Source organism: Penicillium roqueforti (assembly GCF_015533775.1).
Source record: "Penicillium roqueforti strain LCP96 04111 chromosome Unknown scaffold_20, whole genome shotgun sequence".
Classification (NCBI taxonomy): Eukaryota; Fungi; Ascomycota; class Eurotiomycetes; order Eurotiales; family Aspergillaceae; genus Penicillium; species Penicillium roqueforti.
Genome location: NW_024067584.1, coordinates 57,868 through 79,835, shown reverse-complemented (window position 1 = coordinate 79,835; position 21,968 = coordinate 57,868). Strand labels below are relative to the sequence as shown.

The 21,968-nt window shown below is 48.0% G+C and overlaps 6 protein-coding genes across 6 annotated transcripts; 3 read left to right on the top strand and 3 right to left on the bottom strand.

The window, feature by feature from the left end:
• Positions 1-742: 742 nt before the first annotated feature.
• On the bottom strand, positions 743-3,398 carry LCP9604111_6958 (GTPase-activating protein GYP7; the record flags this gene model as incomplete). The annotated part of the gene is made up of 5 exons (XM_039074936.1): positions 743-1,083; positions 1,145-1,463; positions 1,515-1,777; positions 1,829-3,203; positions 3,252-3,398. 5 exons carry the CDS (start codon positions 3,396-3,398, stop codon positions 743-745), a joined length of 2,445 nt encoding a protein of 814 aa, XP_038926960.1.
• A 4,037-nt stretch (positions 3,399-7,435) lies between these two features.
• LCP9604111_6957 (aromatic ring-hydroxylating oxygenase subunit alpha) lies at positions 7,436-8,626 on the top strand (the record flags this gene model as incomplete). Its single annotated transcript, XM_039074935.1, has 5 exons — positions 7,436-7,522; positions 7,580-7,732; positions 7,787-7,968; positions 8,020-8,435; positions 8,502-8,626. The coding sequence occupies 5 exons, from the start codon at positions 7,436-7,438 to the stop codon at positions 8,624-8,626; spliced, it is 963 nt and encodes a 320-aa protein (XP_038926959.1).
• Positions 8,627-8,931: 305 nt separating this feature from the next.
• On the top strand, positions 8,932-10,484 carry LCP9604111_6956 (putative iron-sulfur cluster-binding protein; the record flags this gene model as incomplete). The annotated part of the gene is made up of 6 exons (XM_039074934.1): positions 8,932-9,183; positions 9,239-9,704; positions 9,756-10,110; positions 10,168-10,193; positions 10,246-10,368; positions 10,417-10,484. The coding sequence occupies 6 exons, from the start codon at positions 8,932-8,934 to the stop codon at positions 10,482-10,484; spliced, it is 1,290 nt and encodes a 429-aa protein (XP_038926958.1).
• A 394-nt stretch (positions 10,485-10,878) lies between these two features.
• On the bottom strand, positions 10,879-12,621 carry LCP9604111_6955 (uncharacterized protein; the record flags this gene model as incomplete). The annotated part of the gene is made up of 1 exon (XM_039074933.1): positions 10,879-12,621. The coding sequence occupies one exon, from the start codon at positions 12,619-12,621 to the stop codon at positions 10,879-10,881; it is 1,743 nt and encodes a 580-aa protein (XP_038926957.1).
• Positions 12,622-14,988: 2,367 nt separating this feature from the next.
• LCP9604111_6954 (uncharacterized protein) lies at positions 14,989-18,479 on the top strand (the record flags this gene model as incomplete). The annotated part of the gene is made up of 2 exons (XM_039074932.1): positions 14,989-17,596; positions 17,647-18,479. 2 exons carry the CDS (start codon positions 14,989-14,991, stop codon positions 18,477-18,479), a joined length of 3,441 nt encoding a protein of 1,146 aa, XP_038926956.1.
• A 625-nt stretch (positions 18,480-19,104) lies between these two features.
• LCP9604111_6953 (MFS transporter) lies at positions 19,105-20,862 on the bottom strand (the record flags this gene model as incomplete). The annotated part of the gene is made up of 2 exons (XM_039074931.1): positions 19,105-19,395; positions 19,450-20,862. 2 exons carry the CDS (start codon positions 20,860-20,862, stop codon positions 19,105-19,107), a joined length of 1,704 nt encoding a protein of 567 aa, XP_038926955.1.
• Between the last annotated feature and the right edge of the window lie 1,106 nt (positions 20,863-21,968).

Here is a 21,968-nt window from a genome sequence, read left to right as displayed (position 1 = left end):
TTCTTTTCTTTTCTCTCATCTTATCATTTCCTTCTCAGTCATCAGTCCCCGACAGATTACTATCAGGCCCGTGGTTGGGGCTAGATGCTGACGACGCTCGTAATACTGCGTACGTGAATCGCTCCCTCGATATCGCGCTGGCTTATAAACTGAGTGATCAGCACTGAGCTATAGATGTTCTCGAGCGGCATCGGGAGGTATGTCGTTGCATGAACGATGAATATAGGCATATGCGCGCCAGAATCATTGCTGGCGGCTGTTGACGTCTATATGAGCAGCCTTGTCTTTTCGTGTGAGTCTACCATCTACCCTATCTGCCACTTTGTTTGCAGTACTGACGATAATATCTCGTGAAGCTATCTCCCTCGCGCAATCCAGCACCGTTTGACCAGCTTTAAACACTTCTATATTGACAACAATGTATTCTTTGGTATGCCGCGGTCCTTATTAGACGAGTCTATTACCTTACTAGATGTAGTTCTACGTGGAGTCTGCCTATTGTAGATATCTCTATCAGCGTAATTGGAGAATTCAAATGCGGGGTGCTCATTTCAAGATAAAAGTCCGTGAGCCATATCCTGCTCCGCAAAACCGACAGTAAAGAAAAAATCGAAGAAAAATATACATGAGGCAATCGTAAATCGTCAATAGCCAAGACTTCGAGAACTGAAAGCATGACTTGGTCAAGAGTGTAACATCATATCAAGCGAGACATCCAATCCCAACTTCAACACGATGCCAATCATGAAGTTTGTTGGCGTTTCCAGGGAATGTCCTTGCGAAGTAATTCGCGTAGCTCTGGAGAAACCACCTTCGGCTTCTGGGAATCGATTGCCTTTTGAAGAGTAGAGGGGCCGGTGTTGACTCCGCTGCTTGACCCGACAGCGAGCTGGGGTGACTTTCCCTTGTTGCTCGAAGATGAATCTTGGTCGCTTGTCCCTGGACGACGTTGGTGAGCGGTGGGCGCAGTGGGGAAGTTGCCTCTCTTGTCGATGGCTTGCACGGAACGCTCGAAACGGTGGAAGAGCGACTCTGCGCGGGTGAGAATGGGTACGAGATCCATTGTGTTGGAGAGTTCGTTGACTGGAGATGCGAAATTAGTAATTTGAAATCAATTTACATTCAGATGCCAATGCCAACGTACTGTACTTCAGCACCTCATCAAAGTGCTTGAGATGGTCCATGATTACATCTCGGTGCTTCTCGAGTATGGCGAGCGCAATGAACAGGTGGAAACTGCTGGAGAGATAGTCGGTCCACAATGTCTCCCATAGACGCAGGACATCGCTCCAGTCAAACTCCCGTTTGTACCACACCAGGAGCATACGGAAGAAAAAGAAGAAGTTGGTACTATCGGCAGACTGCAGATGTAAGTAGAGCTGCGGGTCCATGAGCTGGACGAGGTGATCGAGAGCTAATAGCTGGCCACGCATTCCAGATTGGTCTCGGAGGAAGTTATGCTCCTGCAGAGATGTTAGTAAGAGAATGCGGCGATTTGCAGCGTGGAAACATACCATTCGATCCATGAACCCGACAAACGCCCAGAAAGCTACGGCGTCATCTTGCATCACAGCATATATCGGCGCTAGGAGATCACTCATCCCTTGAACGTACCCAAGGTCTGGGTTAAATTCGTTATAGGTCAAGAGCATATCCTTCATCTGCTCCAGGTGCACGTTGGTACCTGTTTCGGCGAACGGAGAATCAGGATCCGGATGAGGAATATCTTCGCCTGCAAATAAAGGAATGGTACGGTCGGTGCGGTGAACATCCTTTTCTATAGCCATGTGTTAGTAGCCACCATGTCGAATTCAGTGTATAATCTCACCTATCCGAGTCTTTTGCTCTTTCCAATGATCAAACTGCTCGGCCGTTGAGTTGCCCTCGACCATTCGCTCCCACCAGCCTGCTTTCAGCCGGATGTACTCATCGCGCTTGGAGTTCATCATTGCTTGACGCTCCTCGTGGCTGCTATCCCACGAATAAACACCGAGAAGGAAGAGCCATGCCTCCTTTCTGACGCCATCATTGGGATCCAAGCCGCCATGGAAGATCCGCTCTTTAATTTCCTCCACTGTGACTTGGAGTCTACCCGAGCTCGGGTCGAAGAAGCCCTCCCATTCTTCCAGTTGGAGAACACGGCGTCGCTCCTGGATAGCCAGGTTCCCGGTCTCCAGCTCTAAGATCTCAAAGTCGCCAACCGAGCTATTCTCCATTTCCAGCATATCCTGCGCGGTCCATATACGCTGGTTTCGGTCTTTGTCGCTCTGCTCGGCAACACTCATCGCCCAACGAGCCAGATAGACCCTGGCGCTGTCGAACTCATCTTGCAACGTCTGGATCTCTGGGTTTTTCAAAAGACGGCGCATCTGAGGCGGTATGAGAGGGTTATCGACTATATCATTGGCAGTCCGACGGGTAAAGGTCGTGATTTTGCTGAGCTGCTCCAGCACTTTCCACCGTGTCTCCTTGAGGGTCTTCATGAATGGATCCATGCTGGCATCAGGCTGTTCGGCTCGGGATCCGGCGGAAGCCCCGGCTTCGGGCTGTGTCTGCCCTGGGATGGATTTGTCGCCATGGGTCACCAGCTGGCCGAAAGACAGCTGGTCCTCATCCGACGGGTTAACGAGGTAGACGTTCCTGTCTACCGAGGAGCGCTGCACCTCCGCATACTTCCGTAACCAGCGCAGTACCTCATCGCCGCCCCAAAACAAACCCCCTTCCTTGCCAAATGGATCGAAGGTTTCCTTGACCCTCTTCCTCTTTTGTAAGATGGTGGACTCGCATTCGTCGTCATGGAAAAATAGCGCGGGGAAGCCATCGCCCGCTCGGGTGTTGATCACTAAACTTCCAAACCACCATCCAATGCTCGGTGGTCGTACTAAAAGCGAGTATATCTGTGATAGCGGAACTGCAAAAGAATACAGTCCGATGGGGTCTTTGTAGGTGGTGGTGGTCGGAAGCGGCGGAACCAAGTACTTCTGGCGCGGCGAAGAGTCACCTTCCGAGAGGTCTACTTTCACGTATGTATCATAAGCTTCTCCAAGGGAGGACTCTGGGACCCATGCGAGGAGATAGGAGGGTGTATCGGGGTTTTTGAAATGAGTCGCGGATGCATGTGATGCGGGGAGAGGTTTTTGCTGGATGAGGGCGATAAAGCCAGGGATATTGTCTTTGGCAGAGGAAGTTGGATGAATATAGACCTGGATTATTGTTAGATTGGTATTCCTCCTTGTTGGAAATTGTCATACTTTGCTTTTGGAGAAGAGCAGCTTGACCCCTCTATTCGAGGCAGCCTGGGCGATGGTGTTGTATTCATCTTCTTCGTCGTCACTCATGGCGTAGCAAGACGCTGGAGGTGAGGGGGTAGGAGGAGGAGTATATTTGATCGGGGCCATCATGGAAGGTTCAGGGCTCTGAAGGTGTTGAGTTCCAACCTTTCAAGTCGGCGGAAGTTGACGACGTAATTGCCCGATAAGAGATACGGATCGTCTGATCTCTCTTATAGTTAGTTAGGTGATGCTTCTTTCACTCTTCTCTTTCTTCTGGCTCTTTGGATCGTTGGCGTTTTGGTGAAATGTTTGATTTCTGGAATTGAGGAAGCTGAATTAATCTCTCTCTTCTTCTATTTTGCTCTTTCGCCTTCGGTGGCCACTCTCGGATCCTCTAGGCAGCTGAATTCATTTTGAACCTCAACAGAGGGAAATAGAATAAATATCAGTCTCTCTCTATATCTTGCAGTTTCCGTTCCAATTGTATTTCATTCCTGGTCTTTTTGGGTGGTTATAGTGTACTTCTTAACTCTATGTAGCTCTCACCATATTTCCTCTGTCTAATGGATCACGTGATGGCTAATACGTATCGTGATTGGCCGATCATGCCTTCTTTATGTACATTGGCCTCCATTCGTATAGTTACTTCTCATCCTATTGGTTCTCTAATTTCTTGTGAGAAAAGTATAGGGTATATGTGTAGTATGTGGTCCAAGTTGCTCGCAGATATCTGAGTGACAGAGAAAATGATCAACAGATGTAATAAGAAATGCCGGTGATGATCTAACTACCATCAAGCTCTCTAAAGCTTGATGGAGACAAAAAGACATATAAACATGTGCAGCTATTTATTGTTGCTGGAGTTTTCATAGCGTACACCGGCATATGAAGAAGGATGACTATAACACGCCCGCGTATAGTATGCATCTAAATCATGACTTCCGCAGCCTTTTCGAGATGACCATAGTAATGCAACGTGACATGTGGCATGATCAAGCTCCTCTTTGATTGATGACGACCCAATGTTTCATTTGTGTTTCATCATACATTGCGCCAATTGATAACCAATACCGGTAGTATCAAGCGACCGCTGCTAGGCTGGTATGACTACTATTCACCACCTGGGGTAACATATATTCGGTAGTCAAACAAGTCCCATCGAGGCACGTAAGAAGCTCTCTATAGCGGCTTGATTTAGGTCTCTTGGTCCCATGATGATTGTGACACCTGCACTACTAGGCACTGCATGTGAAGTGGCCACAAAGCCAACCAACAGAAGGAGCAAAAGGCCGCCGAGAAACTGGCGCATGTTGAATAGCAAAAAAAATGTATGATCAGAAAAAATGGCTCTCATATGATCTGTTGGGATCAAAGTATCGGGGGAGGGGTCACTTATATAACTACTTCGGTATGTTCCGCATAGCGTTAAGCTCTCAACAAACAGAGAGGGGTTTTCAGCTATCGGAAAGACAATGACGTGAGATCATTCGAAAGTCTGACTCGCGTGGAGTGCATCGGGGCTGCTGTGTTTTGCTGACCTAGAATATCCCGCAAAATACTTCAGGACGGTGGTCCAGAATGAGCGGTCAGCAATTTATCATCTTCCAATCGATCTGATGTCTCCTCATGACTCGTAAGATGTGGTTTCTCCAGCCAGTAGTCAAATTGCAAGAAGAACCGTTCAGGTGAATACCGACTCGATTGCAACGCAAAGAAAACCCAGCCTACAATATAAATGGCCTTACGACCAAGACCTACTTAGTATATCACATAGGCTTGCGGGTATAGGGTTCTTCCGAAGGCTTTCTCAAGATTCCACGATATTAGGCAGCGATCAAATGCCCCCAATCCACTACACCGACTAGTGCTAACAAGGTCGGTAGCGTCGATGAACGACCAATAATGTGAGGACAATCGTGGGTTTTCGGGCAAAATCGCCATTTCAGTTTAACAGCATCTGGAGAAGGAGATCCTCTTGGCAAAGGGTCAGATAGCCAGGACTTCAGACTACGGAAATTTCAACGTCGAGTGAAGAGTGCAGCGAAGCAATCATTTCTATATGTAGTACCTGTTTACATGAGCACATTCCAAGTAGTTATTCATTATATCCTACTACTATATGCTCTATAATCACGGCAAGGTGGTAAATGACTGAGTACACAAAACAAGGAAGCAAAACGACGATATAGAAAGTGGGCCTTCCTGGTCGACAGAATGTTTTCATGCAGGTCTAGTAAATAGCAAGGCGATTATCTTCTGTAAATCCTCCCCGAGACTTCTACCTAATCCCAAGCATATCATACAAGAAACCTTACATTTTCCAATCATACCTTTTTTTCAACATGCGCCAATTTTGCGTCCTTTTGCTCCTTCTGTTGATTGGCTTTGTAGCCGCTACAACGATCATGGTACCATGTGACCTAGATCAAGCCGCTCTGGAGAGTTTCTTACGGTTTCTCAATGGGGCTGGTATTGGCTACCGACTATATGTTAGCTCAAATGGTGAAATAGTAGTCATACCAGCCCAGCAGCGGTCGCTTGATACTCTACCGGTATTGATTATCGATTGGCGCAATGTATGATGAAACACTATGATCAACTCAATATTATAGCTGAATCTACAGCCTATCCTGATAAGCAACATGATACGGCAGTACCATACGGGCAGGCTACGTATGATTCGCTTGCTAGACAGGGCGCCAAAGGACAAAAACCTATCAGGAATTCTCTACGTCGCCCGTCAATCAAAGGGGCGCTTGGTCATGCCATGCTGCGTGAAATATCACTATAGCATTTTGGTTTTCTCGATATTCAACAAAGGCTGCGGAAACATGTTTTCCATGCATTCTATACGCACATGTGCCGTATTTCTTTTCCTTTATATGCCAGTATGGTTTTCGTAAAATCCATCAATGTTACTCGTCATCCCCTTGAAATAGAGTACCTCGTTAGGTCTGCTAGGAGAAACTGTCTAGAAATTGTACTCTCATTGGTTAGCTCTTCAGGACAGAGTAAAATTAGCGATATGCTACAATGGCGGTATTCAACGGGCAGGATCATATCCGAGCCGCGCAGGGGATATTAGGTTGGCACCAATATTGTATTTGCATATATATCTCAAACAAAAGATCTGTATTAAGCAGCTTTGTGGTTTCTCTCTTTCTTTAAATATACGCAAAGAAATTGTGCGTACAACATAAAGCGAAAATGACCTGAGCTGGTCTAAATGAAGTACAAACAAGGCAAACACACTAATTATGCGCATAATTCTGCTGACTTTGCCGATTTATGAATTATTTATGCATGAGGCGATTACTACTGGTATGATCAAGATTATCTAGGTGGATGAACACGACCAGAGCGTGTGGAATAATGTTGCCGAATCAAATACTTTAGAGGGTCCGAACTATATGAACTATATCAGTCTGCCAGAGATCGTTACTTTCCGGGCTGTGCGGGGCGCGTTGATTATTAGATAGCAGATTCCTAGATCCAAAACCGAGGGGTTTGGAACACAAAATTATTTCCTTAATCCCCCATTATGTCTTATATTTCCCCTTAACTAGCCAAGAGAAACCCCTAATTTGAAAGCTGAGAGCGTGCTCAGTGAGCAAAAAGCTGCAAGGTCTAGGAAACCAAAGGAGGAAGTCAAGTACATAGGACCACAAATGCTTGGAGCAACTTTTGCTATCGGGCATTTTTGTAAAACGTTTCAGTTTACTAATTCTCTCAATATCATTCATCTTGAAAATCTAGCTTGAGCACATACAGGCTAAAAATGCCTACTTGGGTATGGTATATGCCGTCGTAGATCCTTTGACTCAGCTCACAAAAGTCCCAGGACCCTGAAAAGATTATGTCTATCTTTAGGGCCTTACACGGCTAGAACATCTCAGATCTGCGTGTGCCATGTGATCAAGCGTGACATCGACGGGACTCGATAACTCGTTTGGGAAACGATATACCGCATCTGTCCAGCACTCAAGGTTGGACAACCTTATTGCCAACAAAAAAAGCATTTCTCTCAATCCAGATCGATAAAACTATTGAAACAAAATAATCTATAGCGATATAAAAATCCGTCTCTTTCGCTGTCACTGTCGCAATCCACTCCAATCGTCTTTATCTGAAATTTGAATCCACTGGCTAATTTTATCGGTATCATGTCCGAGCTTGTTCGCACTTTGCCTGCCTCCTGGTACTGCAGCCAGCCGTTATATCAGATGGAGCGGCGGGCTGTCTTTCTCAAAGTATGTAACATAGTCTTCTCAGTTCTGGCAGTTGAAGAAGACTAAGATATGCTCCAGTCCTGGTACTTGCTCGGCCCAGTCACCAGATTCCAGGTTGTGGGCGAGCATGTTTCATACGAGATTGCGCAGCGGTCTGTCTCCGCTGTTCGCACTTCAGGGGAGACTCTGAACCCCGTGGATGAGGAGCTGAAGGTTGTCTGCGCGAAAACCGTACGTGTGATCCAGATGAAATGTGAAGTCCCTTCTAAACACTGCTATCTACAGGGTAAAGAACTGCGCAGTCATCTCACCCCCACTGGACTCCTCTTCTCAACTATCTCCGACGATGCTCCTAGTTTCCATGAATTCTTCCCAGAGCTCGAGGAGCTGCTCGGTAAAGTCGACTTCACTAAACTACCGCACCGTCGGAGCATCAACTATGAAGGCCGGTTTAACTGGAAGACCATGTAATATTCTACCTTACCCTTTTCTACTGTGTTATTATTAACTTTCGTCAGGGTCGACGGATATCAAGAGTGTCTACACTGCCAATACACTCACCCGTCTTTCTCCAAATACTATCCGCCGACCTTCTACACCGTGCGCAACAAGCACAATTTCTCGCAGCATATCGCAGACCCAAATAAGTCAGATGACGGTCTATTCCTGTACTTCTTTCCCAACTGCACGCTGAATGTCTATGGTGGTGGCATGTCCTGCTTCAGAGTATGCCCGACCGCTGACCCGCAGGTCACCCGGATGGAATTTGACTACTTCCATCTTGAATCTGGAGACAAGTTCGAAGAATACTTCAAATTCGTGCGCCAAGTGGCTATGGAAGACTTCGAGCTCTGCGAGAAGGCCCAGAGCAATCTGGCTAGGGGGGTTTATCACGAGGGAATTCTGAACCCAAACAAGGAGAATGGCGTGTCTTGTGAGTTGGAGTTGTGGCTTTTAAAATTAGTTCATGCAATAATGCTAACACACATATTTCCCTTAGACTACCAGAGACGGGTGTTTGATATGGTCTGCGAGCAGCATGAGTTTGACAGGACTGCCAAGGCAGCGAAAGAGTCAGGACTGGAGGAGCATGTCGCGCCCTCCATGGTTCAAATGGCAGCGTAGTATCGCAGGAATATAATGATCGCTATTTTGATGAGATATGAGATATGAATGTGAATGCAACTATATCTTAATGCCTTGCACAGTACTCACCGTATGATAACAATAATCCCAACCATACGGGATCAAATGACAAGTCATCTGAGTGATACAGCCAGGAAATTCCAACCCAATCGGGTAATGGAGGCATCTGCGCTAACTGTGGAGAGTGTAATGTGTGGAGGGGTAACATGTAAACCTCCCAGTGACAGTATATCAGGGCATGCCAACCACTTTCTAACATTCAGAACAGCAATCCTTTATTTATCATGGATTCCACCGATACAGACTACCTAACATCTCTAACCTCCATCCTCGTGGCCGTCGTGACACTTATCTTTCTACTCCACCGAACATGGCCCCATTTATCTCAACCAAAAGCCGATAAAGTCACCAAATCTATTGCAATCACCCCGCTAGATAACTCAGATTTGACCGTTTCCAAAGAACCCGAAATCCCAGAAGGATGGTGGAGCGGTCGGGAAGTCTTCGAGCTCGAACGGCGTGCGCTCTTCAGCCAAGTAATAGAAATTCCAAAACAACATCACTGAACAGCTTCGCTAATGCGCATTCTAGACATGGCTCTATATTGCCCATATCTCCCAGTTTTATAAGCCTGGCTCATATCAATCTTTCGAGATCGCCGGGTTCCCGGTGTTTCTCATTCGCGGTAAGGACGACAAGATCCGCGCGTTTCATAATGTGTGTCGCCATCGTGCGTATACTATTACCAGGAAAGAAACTGGTGCCTCGACTGTTCTTGGTTGTCGTTATCACGGCTGGAGCTATGATACCACTGGTCGGCTGGTGAAGGCTCCTCAGTTTGATGATGTTCCTGGGTTTGATAAGTCGCAGAATAGTCTATTTGAGGTTCATACTCATACCACTGATCAAGGGTTGATCTTTGTGAATCTCAATTCTGGTGAGCCGGCTGTATTTGACGGTGTGGCTTCGGCTTTGAGTGGATTGGCTGGTCTTAGAGGGAAATCTACTTGGGTTTCTGGTCTGACTTTGTCGGGAGACTTCAATTGGAAGGCTGGAAGTAAGCAACTGATGTCAGAATTATTAGAGAAAATAGCTGACACTTTAATAGCTCGATCTCGTCACCTCGATACCTATACCAGCGAGCTACATCAGAGAATGTCTGAAGTATCGAGGCCATCTCCCGCCATGAAGCTTTTCAGGGCTATGACGGGGAAGAGTAGTCTGGAAAAGTGTTCCTTATTCCCGATTACACTTATTTATTCATTTCAGGATGCGGGTTTATGTCTTGCCCTTTCCTTCTTTCCCGCCTCTGAGTCGAAGACGAATATTCGCTACGACCTCTTCGCCCACTGCGCTGTCAATAAACCTGAAATTCAGAAAATATCCGAAGTATCACAGAGTGTGACGAAGAATTTGATTAGAGAGATTGAGGTTGAATATCAATCTATCTCTACTAAGCAAGGGTGGGTACTTCGAGCTATTATCCAACAAGACCTGTCGCTAATTCTTATTTTAACTAGGTCTTCGGGCGAGTTAAATAACACAGGTATGGATCTTGGATATGAACTTCCTTTCTATTGTCTAACTCAATTAATCAGACACACGTCAAATCTTATGTCGACTCCAGGAGCACACAAAGCTCGAACGGATCGAAGGGGGTCGGATCCTCCCAGCCATGCACAAGCCAGAAGGAAGCACTCTATTCCAAAAGGCAGACCAACGTGAGTATTTTATTTCCAGTTACCTCACTGTTTACTAATTGGCAACAGTTTGCAAAGAGCTAGATTGTGTTAGCGGTGGATCGCAGAGCGGTGCTTCAAGTGCACTTGACTGGTAGATTGTCCGAATCTCATCCTTTGTTTTGGTCAACCTGTTTATCTAATGATTGGACTGACATCTGGAGGGATATATCATCATATTAATTTGAATAAGAGAGGTTACGCAATAGACAATGATCTGATTCGATAATGTGAGAAGAAACTAAAAACAATCGGTCCGAAAATCCATGGATGACGGACAAACTTAGTAATCAAAAACACACAAAAGGTCACATGATCATGCTGTAACGTGAAAAATAACGGTATCTATACTGGGTTTTGACAGTACGATAGGAATTCGAATCAGAACATCAACAACAATGTAAAAACTCAACATAAAGCAACGAAATGAAAAATAACATCATACGCAGAAGCGTGTTTCGATGCTTCAGCGCCAGGCCGCTACACAACATCTCAAATTCGGCGATTCGATCCCATCCTACCCACATTCTTAGTGACCATATTGCTAGAATCCCTGATAGGACCAAGAGTCTGTCTGCCGCCACTGCGAGCAGTAACACGACTAGGCCTATTCCTCCTAATAGCATCCGCGAGAGCAGGATCCGACCCATTACCATTCTCCCTCGGCAACACCTCATGTTCCGAAATACTGCTTAGCTGAGGGCTCTTGGGATAGCGTACATTACGGCGGTTGCGCGAGCCATCCCGCGAGCTGCTCCGAAGCAGACGCGTGCCTGTACCGATACTGTGCCTGAGGATCCCCAGATCATTATCGCGTATGAATGCATCCAGAGCCAAATGCCATTGACTCCCAGTCCAGTGATTAGACAGACGGCGGACGAGCGCTTGCATCTTGCGCACGGCGAGCAGCTCCATCACGTTCTGCGTGGGGTCGCGGACTCGGCCGTCGGCGAGCTTGCGCTTGTGTGATGCTAGTCCTTCGGCGATCTCTGTGCCGAAGATTTTGCCGTATTCATTGGTGAATAGCTTATCGGGTAGGTGGGAGATGATGATAGAGAATATCTCGCCGCTGTGGAGGTGTGAGCTTCGAGCTGCGCAGATCAAGGCGTACCCCTGCGCGCCTCCGGTTAATCTGGGCTGCATGGGATCGCATTTCTGGCAGAGCCAATCGATTGAGGCTGGCTCGTCGAAGCACGCGGCGTACATTAACGGGTTCATGTTTTCTGAGTTTCGGACCTCGGCGTTGAGCATGGAGAATTTTTCGAGCCAGGCCATGAACTCAGCTCCGGCTGGGTTGAAGGCTGCGGCGATGTGCCAGGAGGATTCTAGCTGTCCGCCGAGTTCGTGGTACTGGTGCTCGACGTTGCCGATGTTGATTCCGTGTTGGTAGAGTGCTTCTGCCACGGCGACGGGGGCGACAGCGCAGAACTCATGCATCGCTGCTTCGTGGAAGATTTTGCGGAGTTCGTCGACGGGCACGAGTTTTGCCTGGCGTAGCCTGTTCAGGGCAATCACGAATTGAGAAAATGCGCCGACACCGACGAGTGAGAGAAGGATGTGGTTTTCGTGGGTTTCTCTGATATCTCTGGGTTTGATCAGATGCTGAGGATCTGCATTGCTGACAAGGTAGGTGAGCAGATCCATATTAGGACTATTCAATCCTGCCTCGATCCAGCTTCTTCCTGATAAGTCATAGCCATTGGGCGTGACGATCCCGAAATGAACCAGGAACTCCAAGCAGGAAGAGCATTGCATTGCGGCATTGTATGCAGGGTGGGTCTTGAATGGATGATTATCGGTTTCTCTTGGGAACGTAGTGCAATCCGACAAGTGTCCCATTGCATCTTCGTAACTCTTGTAAGACCGGATCAAACCCCTCCATTTTTCGACGGTCCCCGGCCATCTGAACCATTTTTCCACACTCGCTTTGAGTGGTCCGTTGTGTTTTAGGAGTCCATGCATAGCGTGGATCTTCTTTTCTTCCATATATCGAACCCCCACTGAGAAACCAACCATTTTGTCAAATATTATATCGAGTGCCTTTTGAGGGAGGTGGGCGAGAGGCAACTTGGTGGCCCATTGGATTTGCTGGGCTGCTGTTTTCCTGTCGACGTTGCTTGGCCAGGCAACCTGAAGCGTACCACCTTTGACATTTCCGCTTTGCAATCGGTCGAAGATGACTCCCCAAACTGCTGGACCCCAAGAGTCCAGCATTTCTTCGTCAAAACCGACCATGATACTGACAGGGTGTATTGTAGATTTTATGAGGTTTGTGAAGCCGTTGACACACAGCTAGTTTATATCTTTTTCATCTCTCCAACCTTTAGGGATGGTAGTATGTGACAATCCTCTGCATTTTTCTTTGATCACAGGAAGCAAAGAAGATAAATATAGATTCAGGCGTAGTTATTGGGTAAGGAGCAACATGAATCCCTCCTGAAAGGGTAGGCGAGGATGGTTCTAAGAGCACAAATGAACAAATAGTCGAAGAACTAACTTGTTCTAGTGATAAGTTCATATCCATACATTTGAACTGAAATATTGAGCCCAGACATTATTCAACAATAACGCATAACCCAATCACACATTTCTCATGGCGATCAAAAAGGGTCAAGGACTCGACGAGGAAGAGGTGGCTTAAAGCCGTAGAACAAAGAGATTTCACGGCCCAGAAATTGCAAGATTTTGTGGTTTTAGATGAAAACTGAAGTGAATTATTTTCTGTTTTGCTTCTTACATATGGGAGAGGTCTACCTAGCTGCCCATAATCTCTGGTCTTAGTTTTATTTGCTTAAGCACTGCCATGTGTGTACCAGATACTAAATTGCATAAAGAAGATTCGTACGGAATTTGTTAGCAATCTGCCTCTAAGTTCGACAAAGAAGGACAAAAAATACTATTGCAGAGACCTGCAGATGAAATATTACCTTTAGAGATAAATGAATAGCTGTATAGACCCTTGAGACGAAAAATGTTCGTATAAGAGACATGAGACATCAAGATACAAGTCAGCACTAAAAGCAGCCCCTCCTGTGCTATTATTAGTAGTGTCATGGCAAATCTTCCATGTTCTCGTATTTCACATCTACTTCTTCTACACTTCTAGACTTCTCGTTCCTGAAATGCTTAGCCCTGAATATATTTAGCAACACCCCGCTCGTGAAACATTAACATTCGTGGCTTAGTCCTACCACTCTGGGGTATCATGTTTGAAAGAGACAAATCTCGCAGAGAAGCCTTAGGTTAACGCACTGGGCAAGATCGCCGAGTAACTTGCCTAGATAGTCCAAACAAGGTCAAAGCGGGCGAGATTACGAGGATCTCTACCGAGTATCTTGGCCCACTAGATCCTCCTCGGGCTCTTCATCGGTGTTCATATTACATATCATCGGTGGCACCAGGAGTCTAGAATTGCTTTCAAGTTTGGTGGGCGAGTTTTTCTACTGTGAAAGCAAGGCGACGATGGGGAAAACACTTGCAGGGGATGTGGACTCGAGCTACTTTCGTGCATGCGCAAATCATCCAAGTCCAAGCCCTACGTAAGGGCGATATTCATATAGGATGTCAGTTTTAAATTGGACCCCACGCGGCAAGGGAGGGTCTTCTCCATATGCGGAAAACTGGGGCCACTATAATACGATGTACATCCGAAACAGCTCCAGCTATTCACGGTCATTGGGGAACCGGACAATCATGCATATACTCAGTATGTTGTGGATGTATTACAATTTACCGCCTATCATTGGGGCGTAAACTCACTGCGCCGTGAGTACGGATGAACACGAAGCTCGATGCAACTATGGCTATAGAAATAGCTATTCTAGTAAGAATTGAATCAACACTTTTACTCCTCATCTAACGACTTACTCAATTGGGGATTGGGGTGATCTTTTGACCCCAGGGTATCGCTGCGTAGCTGCAGCACACTAAGCCAATAATCGACAGACTAATCATGACGGTCTGCTTATTCGGCTGGGATGTCATTTTGAGAAACTCCATACTCTCCGTACAGACAGACCCTTGTACTCCGTAGGACTTGCTGATTTCGAGACGATATCAACCGGTCTGTGCCTGTGTCATGCGGTATTAGAGAATAATTCCCATTCCGAGCTTCTTTGCTATTTCCTCTTTGCAAACTCCTATACTTGCAAGATCAGACAAAAAACATTTGGGTTCTGGTCTTTGTTCTACGCAGCCACAGCCGAGACGAATCATTTTCTACAAAGAACGCCTCCACGAGTCTGCTTCCACCAAAATTCGGACTTAAGGTATGTTCTAACGCAATTGACAGATGATTGGGGACTTGAAGTAACATCGTGACATGCTAACAAAGGGCAAGAGCAGCCTATTCGGGCCAACAATGCCCCATGAATCAAGATACAGAAAAAGAGCTGAGATATGACTTATTGCCTGTCAATGTCACCTTCTCGGCGTCGTCATCCCTTAAATCAAAGGACTAAGACCTCCAATCAGAAAAAAATAGTCTTTCGTCCTCTATCATTGAAGCTTCGAAGAAAACCCTTCGGTCTGGAAACTCGAGTCATAGTCCGGGCCACTGTTTCAGATCGATCGAGTCCGACAGTCAACAAAGACCTACAGACAATGCCAGTGCAGATTGCGGATACCACCCATGGCCCGTCTGGAGCAGTTCCAGAGGCCCCCTCGACACATATGGCATCCGATAGTGAAGATACCCGAGGCAAATCACACCACTTGGGTCTCAAAGAAGAATATACCACAAGCGAGTGCCTCGGGGACACCGAGTCTGCCTCCCCGTCGGAATCTTTGGGCACTATGATTGACTTGGAATCACCCCGGGATTCCCAAGACGATTCTGAAATTTCTCCATTGTCGGACCATCTCCCTCCATTGCGTTCAGTTTCCCGCTTGGTCCGCTTTTTTCCAGAGCTGTCCTCACACTTCTCCGTTGTCTCCCCGGCCAGCGCTGATTTCAATATGGACCGCTCGACGGGGCCCTCTTTTTTCGAACGGGAACTAGAAGAACGAGTGCATACTTTATATCGCTCTGAAGGCTTCGCTTGCGATGCATATGGATCTGCCGATCGACTGGATATCACCCTCTCGTCTTCTGGGACTGATGAGACTTTGGATTGTGCTTCGTCGTGCTATAGCCATCGCAGTTCGGTGACCAGTGTCGGCAGCACATTCTGGGGAGATGATGGACGATACCCGTATAAAACCGCCGATGCATACTCGATCTATTCCCCCGTCGCCGCCGGGGTCTTCGACGATACCCACTCCATATGTTCCTCGCGGCCTTCCTCGCCCTGCCACCTGCACGTGTCAAAACTCGGCTTCCCAATCCTCAGCACTAAAAATGCATCAATGAACAACCACAGGAACAAGCCCTTGCCACTAGAACCATTCTTCGGTCCCAGTTCAGTCTCAAGTCGGCCCGACTCCCCCCTTTCGGTAGTCTCACCACGCAAGTCACAGTGGTCAAGGCAATTCTCCATGAGAGACTCGCTGTTCTCGTTGCGACAATCTACGGTGAGCCATGACGACTGGAAGCATTCCATGTTACACCAGTTGAATACCCACCGGCAATCCGGCCATCCATGCCATATATGCGGACGCAGTCAGGCTCAGCCGCAGCATCATAGTCAACGGTCAGATCTCACTAGTCATCGCACTCGTCATGTCCCAACATTGTCGCAGGCCGCCGAGGAACTCGAAGATACCCTTGCGGGCCTGAATGACCAGGATTCATCTCGCAAGACGCTGATCCTTGACGGGCCGCTGCAGATCAGCCGGCATAATGGGGACTTGATTGCTAGCCGGCCCGCGCCCCTCCCCCCCTCCACGAAGCCTCACTCACAGACACCGCAAGGGAAGGCGGCGAAGAACAGTCGGGTGAATACGATCATATCGAGGGGTTCGAGTCTAAGCAAAGAAAAAAGCCACAAACTTAGTAGGAGGGAGGGGAAGGACAAGGCCCGTCGATCGGGCAGGGAGGAAAAGGAGATTAACGAAAAGCCCGACACAAAGGAAATCAAAAAAGCAAAATCCAAGAAATCCTTCCTGGCCTTTCGCAAGCAAATGCAAACGCCCCGCGATGCAGTTAGCGTCAGCTCACGGTCGGAGGACTCTCTCATGACATTGGAATCGCGTTCTGTTGATCCCCTCGATCTGCCCCCCACGCGCGACAGCCTGCTACTTCAATTGCCTCGTTTGCAAACGAATCCCGGGAATCCCTTCGATCAAGTCGAACAAGCGCTGTTGTCCCCTCTCGCCATGGAGGTGAAACTAGAGAAGCCCATAGCCTCCAAAATTCGTCAGAGTTGGGCCCTGGTCTCGACTGCGCAGGCAAGCAGCGTCCAACTCGCCGAACAGATCTATGAACTCCCCGCGACTCCCCCGTCTCCTTCATCCGCGCTCCCTCCCAACGTCAATCGCAATGTCCCAGCCAATATCCCCCTCCCTGAGGATATGCCGGTGGATTTGATTCTGTCAATTATGCAGAACATCGACTCTCTAGATGACCTTTTCAACTTCGCCCTCGCGAACAAAAAGATCTACACCGCGTTCAAAGGCCGCGAGCTGCCCATGCTAAAAAACGCCCTGTTCAAAATGTCCCCGCCCGCTTGGGAAATGCGTGAGATGAGTCCGCCGTGGGAAATGGAGTGGCAGCTCCTTCTAAATCCCGACTCCCAGGTTCCGGAATACACGCCCACGCTCTATCTGCAGAGGTACGCGCAGGATATATACACCCTTGCCAAGCTGAAGGCGTTGGTCCTTGCGCGATGCTCGCCGTTCCTGCGTCGCGATACCATTCGCGGTCTGGCGGGTGTGGATAACACCCGCGCTGAAGAAGTCGACGATGCGTTCTGGCGGCTCTGGACCTTCTGTCGGATTTTCGGCAGTGGGAAGGGGCGGGAGAATGATATCGCTGGCCAAATGGACTGGTTGAAGGGTGGTGTCCAGGCGAAGAATCACTTCACCTCGGCTTCGACGATGACACAGCCTTTCGCTATGAATAATGTTTTGTTTGAACCGCCTGAGGGATTCGGTCGTGGGAATCTTTCCGGTCTATCGCAGAAACAGATGTACGATCTGACGGAGATCTGGACGTGCATGGGTGTTCTGTTGCAGCCGCTGCATGGAAAATGCATTGAAGCTCGCAAGGTCGGCATTTTCGATGGCATGAACGTCCCAGATGGTGATCTGGCTCGCGAGGAGACCGTTCTCGGTAAGCGAAACCAAACTCTCATATTAAGCACGGCTAACTCTCAAGTATAGAGGAATGGACTTCCTACATTCTCACTCTCGGTCTAGGCGCCGTCTTAACACTCAGCTCGGTCTGCCCAGCCGACACCACCGCGGCCACATTCACAAAGGCGAAGTCAATCGGTCTCGCGAAGTGGGAACCAACCGAAACCGAAGCAAGTCGCTCCTCATTCCTGAAAGAAGCAGTCTCGCGCGCCTACGAGCTCCAAGAACGCGCCCTCGACAGCCCGACCGAACTCAGCCCGCAAAGAACAAGCCCTATCGAAAATGACCGCGAGATCCGCGAGCGTCAAGCCGGATTCGCCCACGAGCTCCGTCGCCGCCGTAAGCATGGTTTCGATCCCGATACCACAGGCCGCTTTTCCTTCTCTGCTGAACGCCCCATGTCGGAGTTCAGCACTATTGTCCATAATCTCAACGGGTCGATCCGAGATCACCGGCCTATTCCGTCTGTGCCTGCGCTCGTTCTTGACAGGTCCTCGACCTCGACTGCTGGGACTGCTCCTCGTACCCTGACTCATTCGTCCGATCATACTACTGGCTTTGCTGCGTTTTATACTCCTCCGCCGGCTATGATGCCTCTGCCTCTGCGGCCGCAGGTTCTGGACCCTGTTGACCGCGCCATCGATATGATGGTCAATGAGCTTGGCTTTAATACGCAAGATGCTAAGTGGGCTCTTAAGATTACCGACACTGGTGAAGGGATTGATGCTTCTGCTGCTGTGCGGTTGCTTCGGCGTCAACGGGAAAATAATCAGCGCAATCCCCTTGGTCAAGGCAATACCCCGCTGTCGGATGTTATCAAGCGTCAAAAGCCACAAGAGTCGGGCTGGCGCTGGGCTTGATTCGTTTGTTTTTCACTGCTTGGTTTGTCTGTTTAGTTTTTTTGGGCATTTCCTTCACGCTGATTTTCCACGATTTACTGTCACGATCGTTATGTGCTATATACCATATACCCTTGTTTATCTTTCAATTTCGAGTTCTCTTTCGTTTCAACACTCCTTCAACTCAAATTTCTCTATCCAGTTTCGAATTGTGTTTAGTGCTGTCTGGTTATCAAAATCTTGTTGTTTATGTCCGTATGAGCAGAGAACAAATTCCAATGTTTTGCAAAAAAGGAGATATCTGTTTCAGCCACCCAGCCTAGCTTACTACAATAGTAGACATTCCCCTTTTATCTCTTCACTCGGCTTTAATCTACCCATAAAGAGAAGTTTAAGTATCTCGAAACCCCAGTAATTGAATAGTATTCTTCGTCGGGGTCATGGCAAAATCTCGAATAAAACCTTCAGGCTCAAGGTCTAATCGAACACCCGTTTTTGTTTCAGCAAGTAATGTAACAGGAACAGCAATATCTATCATAAAAGAAACGGGGGCTAATGTATATTCAAATGCAAAAGCAGGCTGGAACGAAAGCATAAACTCGTCACATCGTCATGTCGGCACATTTTATAGGTTCGTGTATTCTAATCATACACCGCTCGGCTCCTCGTCATCCGACTTTCCTGCATCGCTGTCCTCGCCCCAACCCTCTGCTTCAAGTGAACGACCACGGATGCCGAAGCTCAATATGAAGCCGATAAAGGAGACCGCTCCGAAAACTCCGAATGCCACAGCCTCTCCTTTAGGCTGCAACTTGGCGGTGAGGGAGAATAGTCCGCCGGAGAGGAATGGGCCCACTGCACGTCCGGCTGCGGAGAGAGTCTGTGCAAGGCCATTCAAGGCACCGAGGACGGCATGGTTAGGTGCCGAGTTTGTGACCTAGGAAAATTATTAGCTTGGGTTTATCGAAAGAGGCATATCGTAAGTTCTTACCAGAAGCAGAGCGCTGGTCAGACCACCCACGGAGGCGATGGTCTTGACCAGCAACACAAGGCAGAGCTCGGTGGCCATGATGGCGGACTTGCCAGTCAACCCTTCGCTAGACTTGCTCTTATACCCAATGAAGGGCATCAAGATAAACGAGACAACAAAGCCAAATAGGCCTGCGCGATAAGACCATCGATTGCCCATCTTGTCTCGCAGACGGTTGAAGATACAGATTTGGAAAATAATCGTCACGATTCCAGCAAAGCCTTGAGCAAGGCCGATCTCGGACGGGGTGAGCGACCTTCCGGCCGGAGGCTTGGCTTGCGCGAATATTGGGAACAACGAGTTGAAAGACACGTTGCAGAGAGCAAAGATCAGGTATGTCAAAAGAAGTAAGAGTGTATCACGAGTGAATATCTCATCCCAACTGAGTTCCTCTGAGTGGCCAAGGATGCTTGACATCTCAGACGCAGAATCTAGATCACTGTCATGACCCTCGGTTTCTGAATCGCGGTGGTTGTGGGGGTGTATCGGTTCTTGAGGGACCTCCACATAGGTCGGGTGACGGGAATTGCCAGTGAACTGCCATAGCCATGCGAACAAGCTGCGCACCTTTTTGCCGATCTTTGGAAGACTGTCTGCATCTTCGAGGCTCTCTTCCAGGAAAATAGCTGTGAGAACAAAGTCCACCAGAAGGATAACAGCGGACACTATATTTGGCGCGAGATAGGGATACGGATTTTTGTTGCCAGTAAAAGGGTTGGTCTCAAAAACGAGCAGTCCTCCTAGGAGTGGTCCCGTTATACCTCCAATTCCGTATAACACCGGGAGGTAGGTAAAAGCCTGGGACTGATTGCGACGGTCGGTGATTTCTCCGAGACAGGTGGACACCAAACCCTGGTTTCCATTTACCACACCCATCAACGCCTGCACAACAATAGCTTGTACAAGAGTCTTGCAGAATCCGAATGCAAGGAAACATAGCGCAGTCAGAAAGGTGCCAAGCAGGATCACTGGCTTGCGACCAACACGGTCCGAAAGCCAGCCCCAGAAATAGTTTGTGCTAAACTGAGCCAGCGCAAAGGCCGATGCAATGCTGCCCACGTATACGCCCACCTGGGTCGATTCCACCTCGGGGAATGTCGAAGCCATGTCCGGGAGGTATGGACTGATCGAGTTCAACGCCGTTTGCTCCGCCAGTGCTATTATCGCTAGCACTGCCATTTGCCTCTTCGGCAGCGGTGATGCCTTTGGTGGGGGAATAGCGATCTCATTGTGGGTATCGTGTGAGCCATCCCCAGAGGACTCGGACTGGCCCGAGTTAGGTCGCCCACGGGACTTGGGCGGCGGAGTATCGAAGGTGTGGTAATGCTGCGTGGAGGAGCGGCGATTGAGCGAAGCCAGGTCTGGACCCGTCATTCTGGCGACACGCCAGCTAAATAAATATTGAATGAAGACTTGTCACAGCTAACCATGCGCTTGGGGTCGTGCTGAAAGTCTGGTTGTAGACGCAATGTCGTGCGAGAGCTTCTTGGTATAAGTTTCAACCTGCGCGGATGGAATATTTGCCTAGCCAAGAGGACAAATTTGTAGATGCAGGGCTAGGTCGAGAAACAAAAATTGCGGAGAAGCTTTGGATGGTTGAAGTTGGCTGCAAAAGATCTTAGGCCGGATCAAGCCCTGGAGAAACACAATGATGATGTAAGCGATGTTGCAGATCTATGCTGAGTCATTTGATCTAGGCACCTGGGCAGCCCTAGAGCGAGCAGAGCGAGCACCTGGGGAGCTAACTAGTTAACTGGATAGTGGTACTGAGTACAATTATTCATTTGATTTACCTGCCCAGGTGCATGAGGCTTGTCGATTCCTTATTGGCTTATATGTTCATAGCCCTTGCATGTGTCGATCTTGTGTTACAATGCGTTAGTGCCGAGGCTCAACAAGTTATTCCAGCAGCTATAACTTGATTTCCTTCTATCCAAGACCAAGTCAGTAAAATCAAGGATATTTACGGGGAAAAGACTGGACCCGCTATAGCAGTCAGGATCATACAGTTTATTAGGTGGGCCCACCTATGTAGGCATCATACTGATGTGATTTGTAGGATTCGCCATAATCCCCAGAATATATAACTGGAAACACCCCTTGTATGCATAGCGCCAATGGCATCCATATAATTACCATTAGCTCTTATAGCCTCTCTTAAGGGATACGTATGTAAATCAGTAACGCAGACACATATATCGTCAGCATATTATCCAAAATACATATTATACGACTCGAAACATGGCGCCCCTTGCTTTATCATGTACCTTAACTCTATATATTACGCCAGCACCAAATGACGGTAATAGAGCCACTGAAATGGCTACTTGTGACACCATTTTAACATACTCAAAACATTGCGAAGGAATAATCGTGGACGAAGGCCCAAGGCCAAGTAAGATTTCTTGAGGATAGTCAGTAAAGAAGAAGATCACAACATGCGCCAACCACTGACAATCCAAGAACGTGAAGGCGAATCC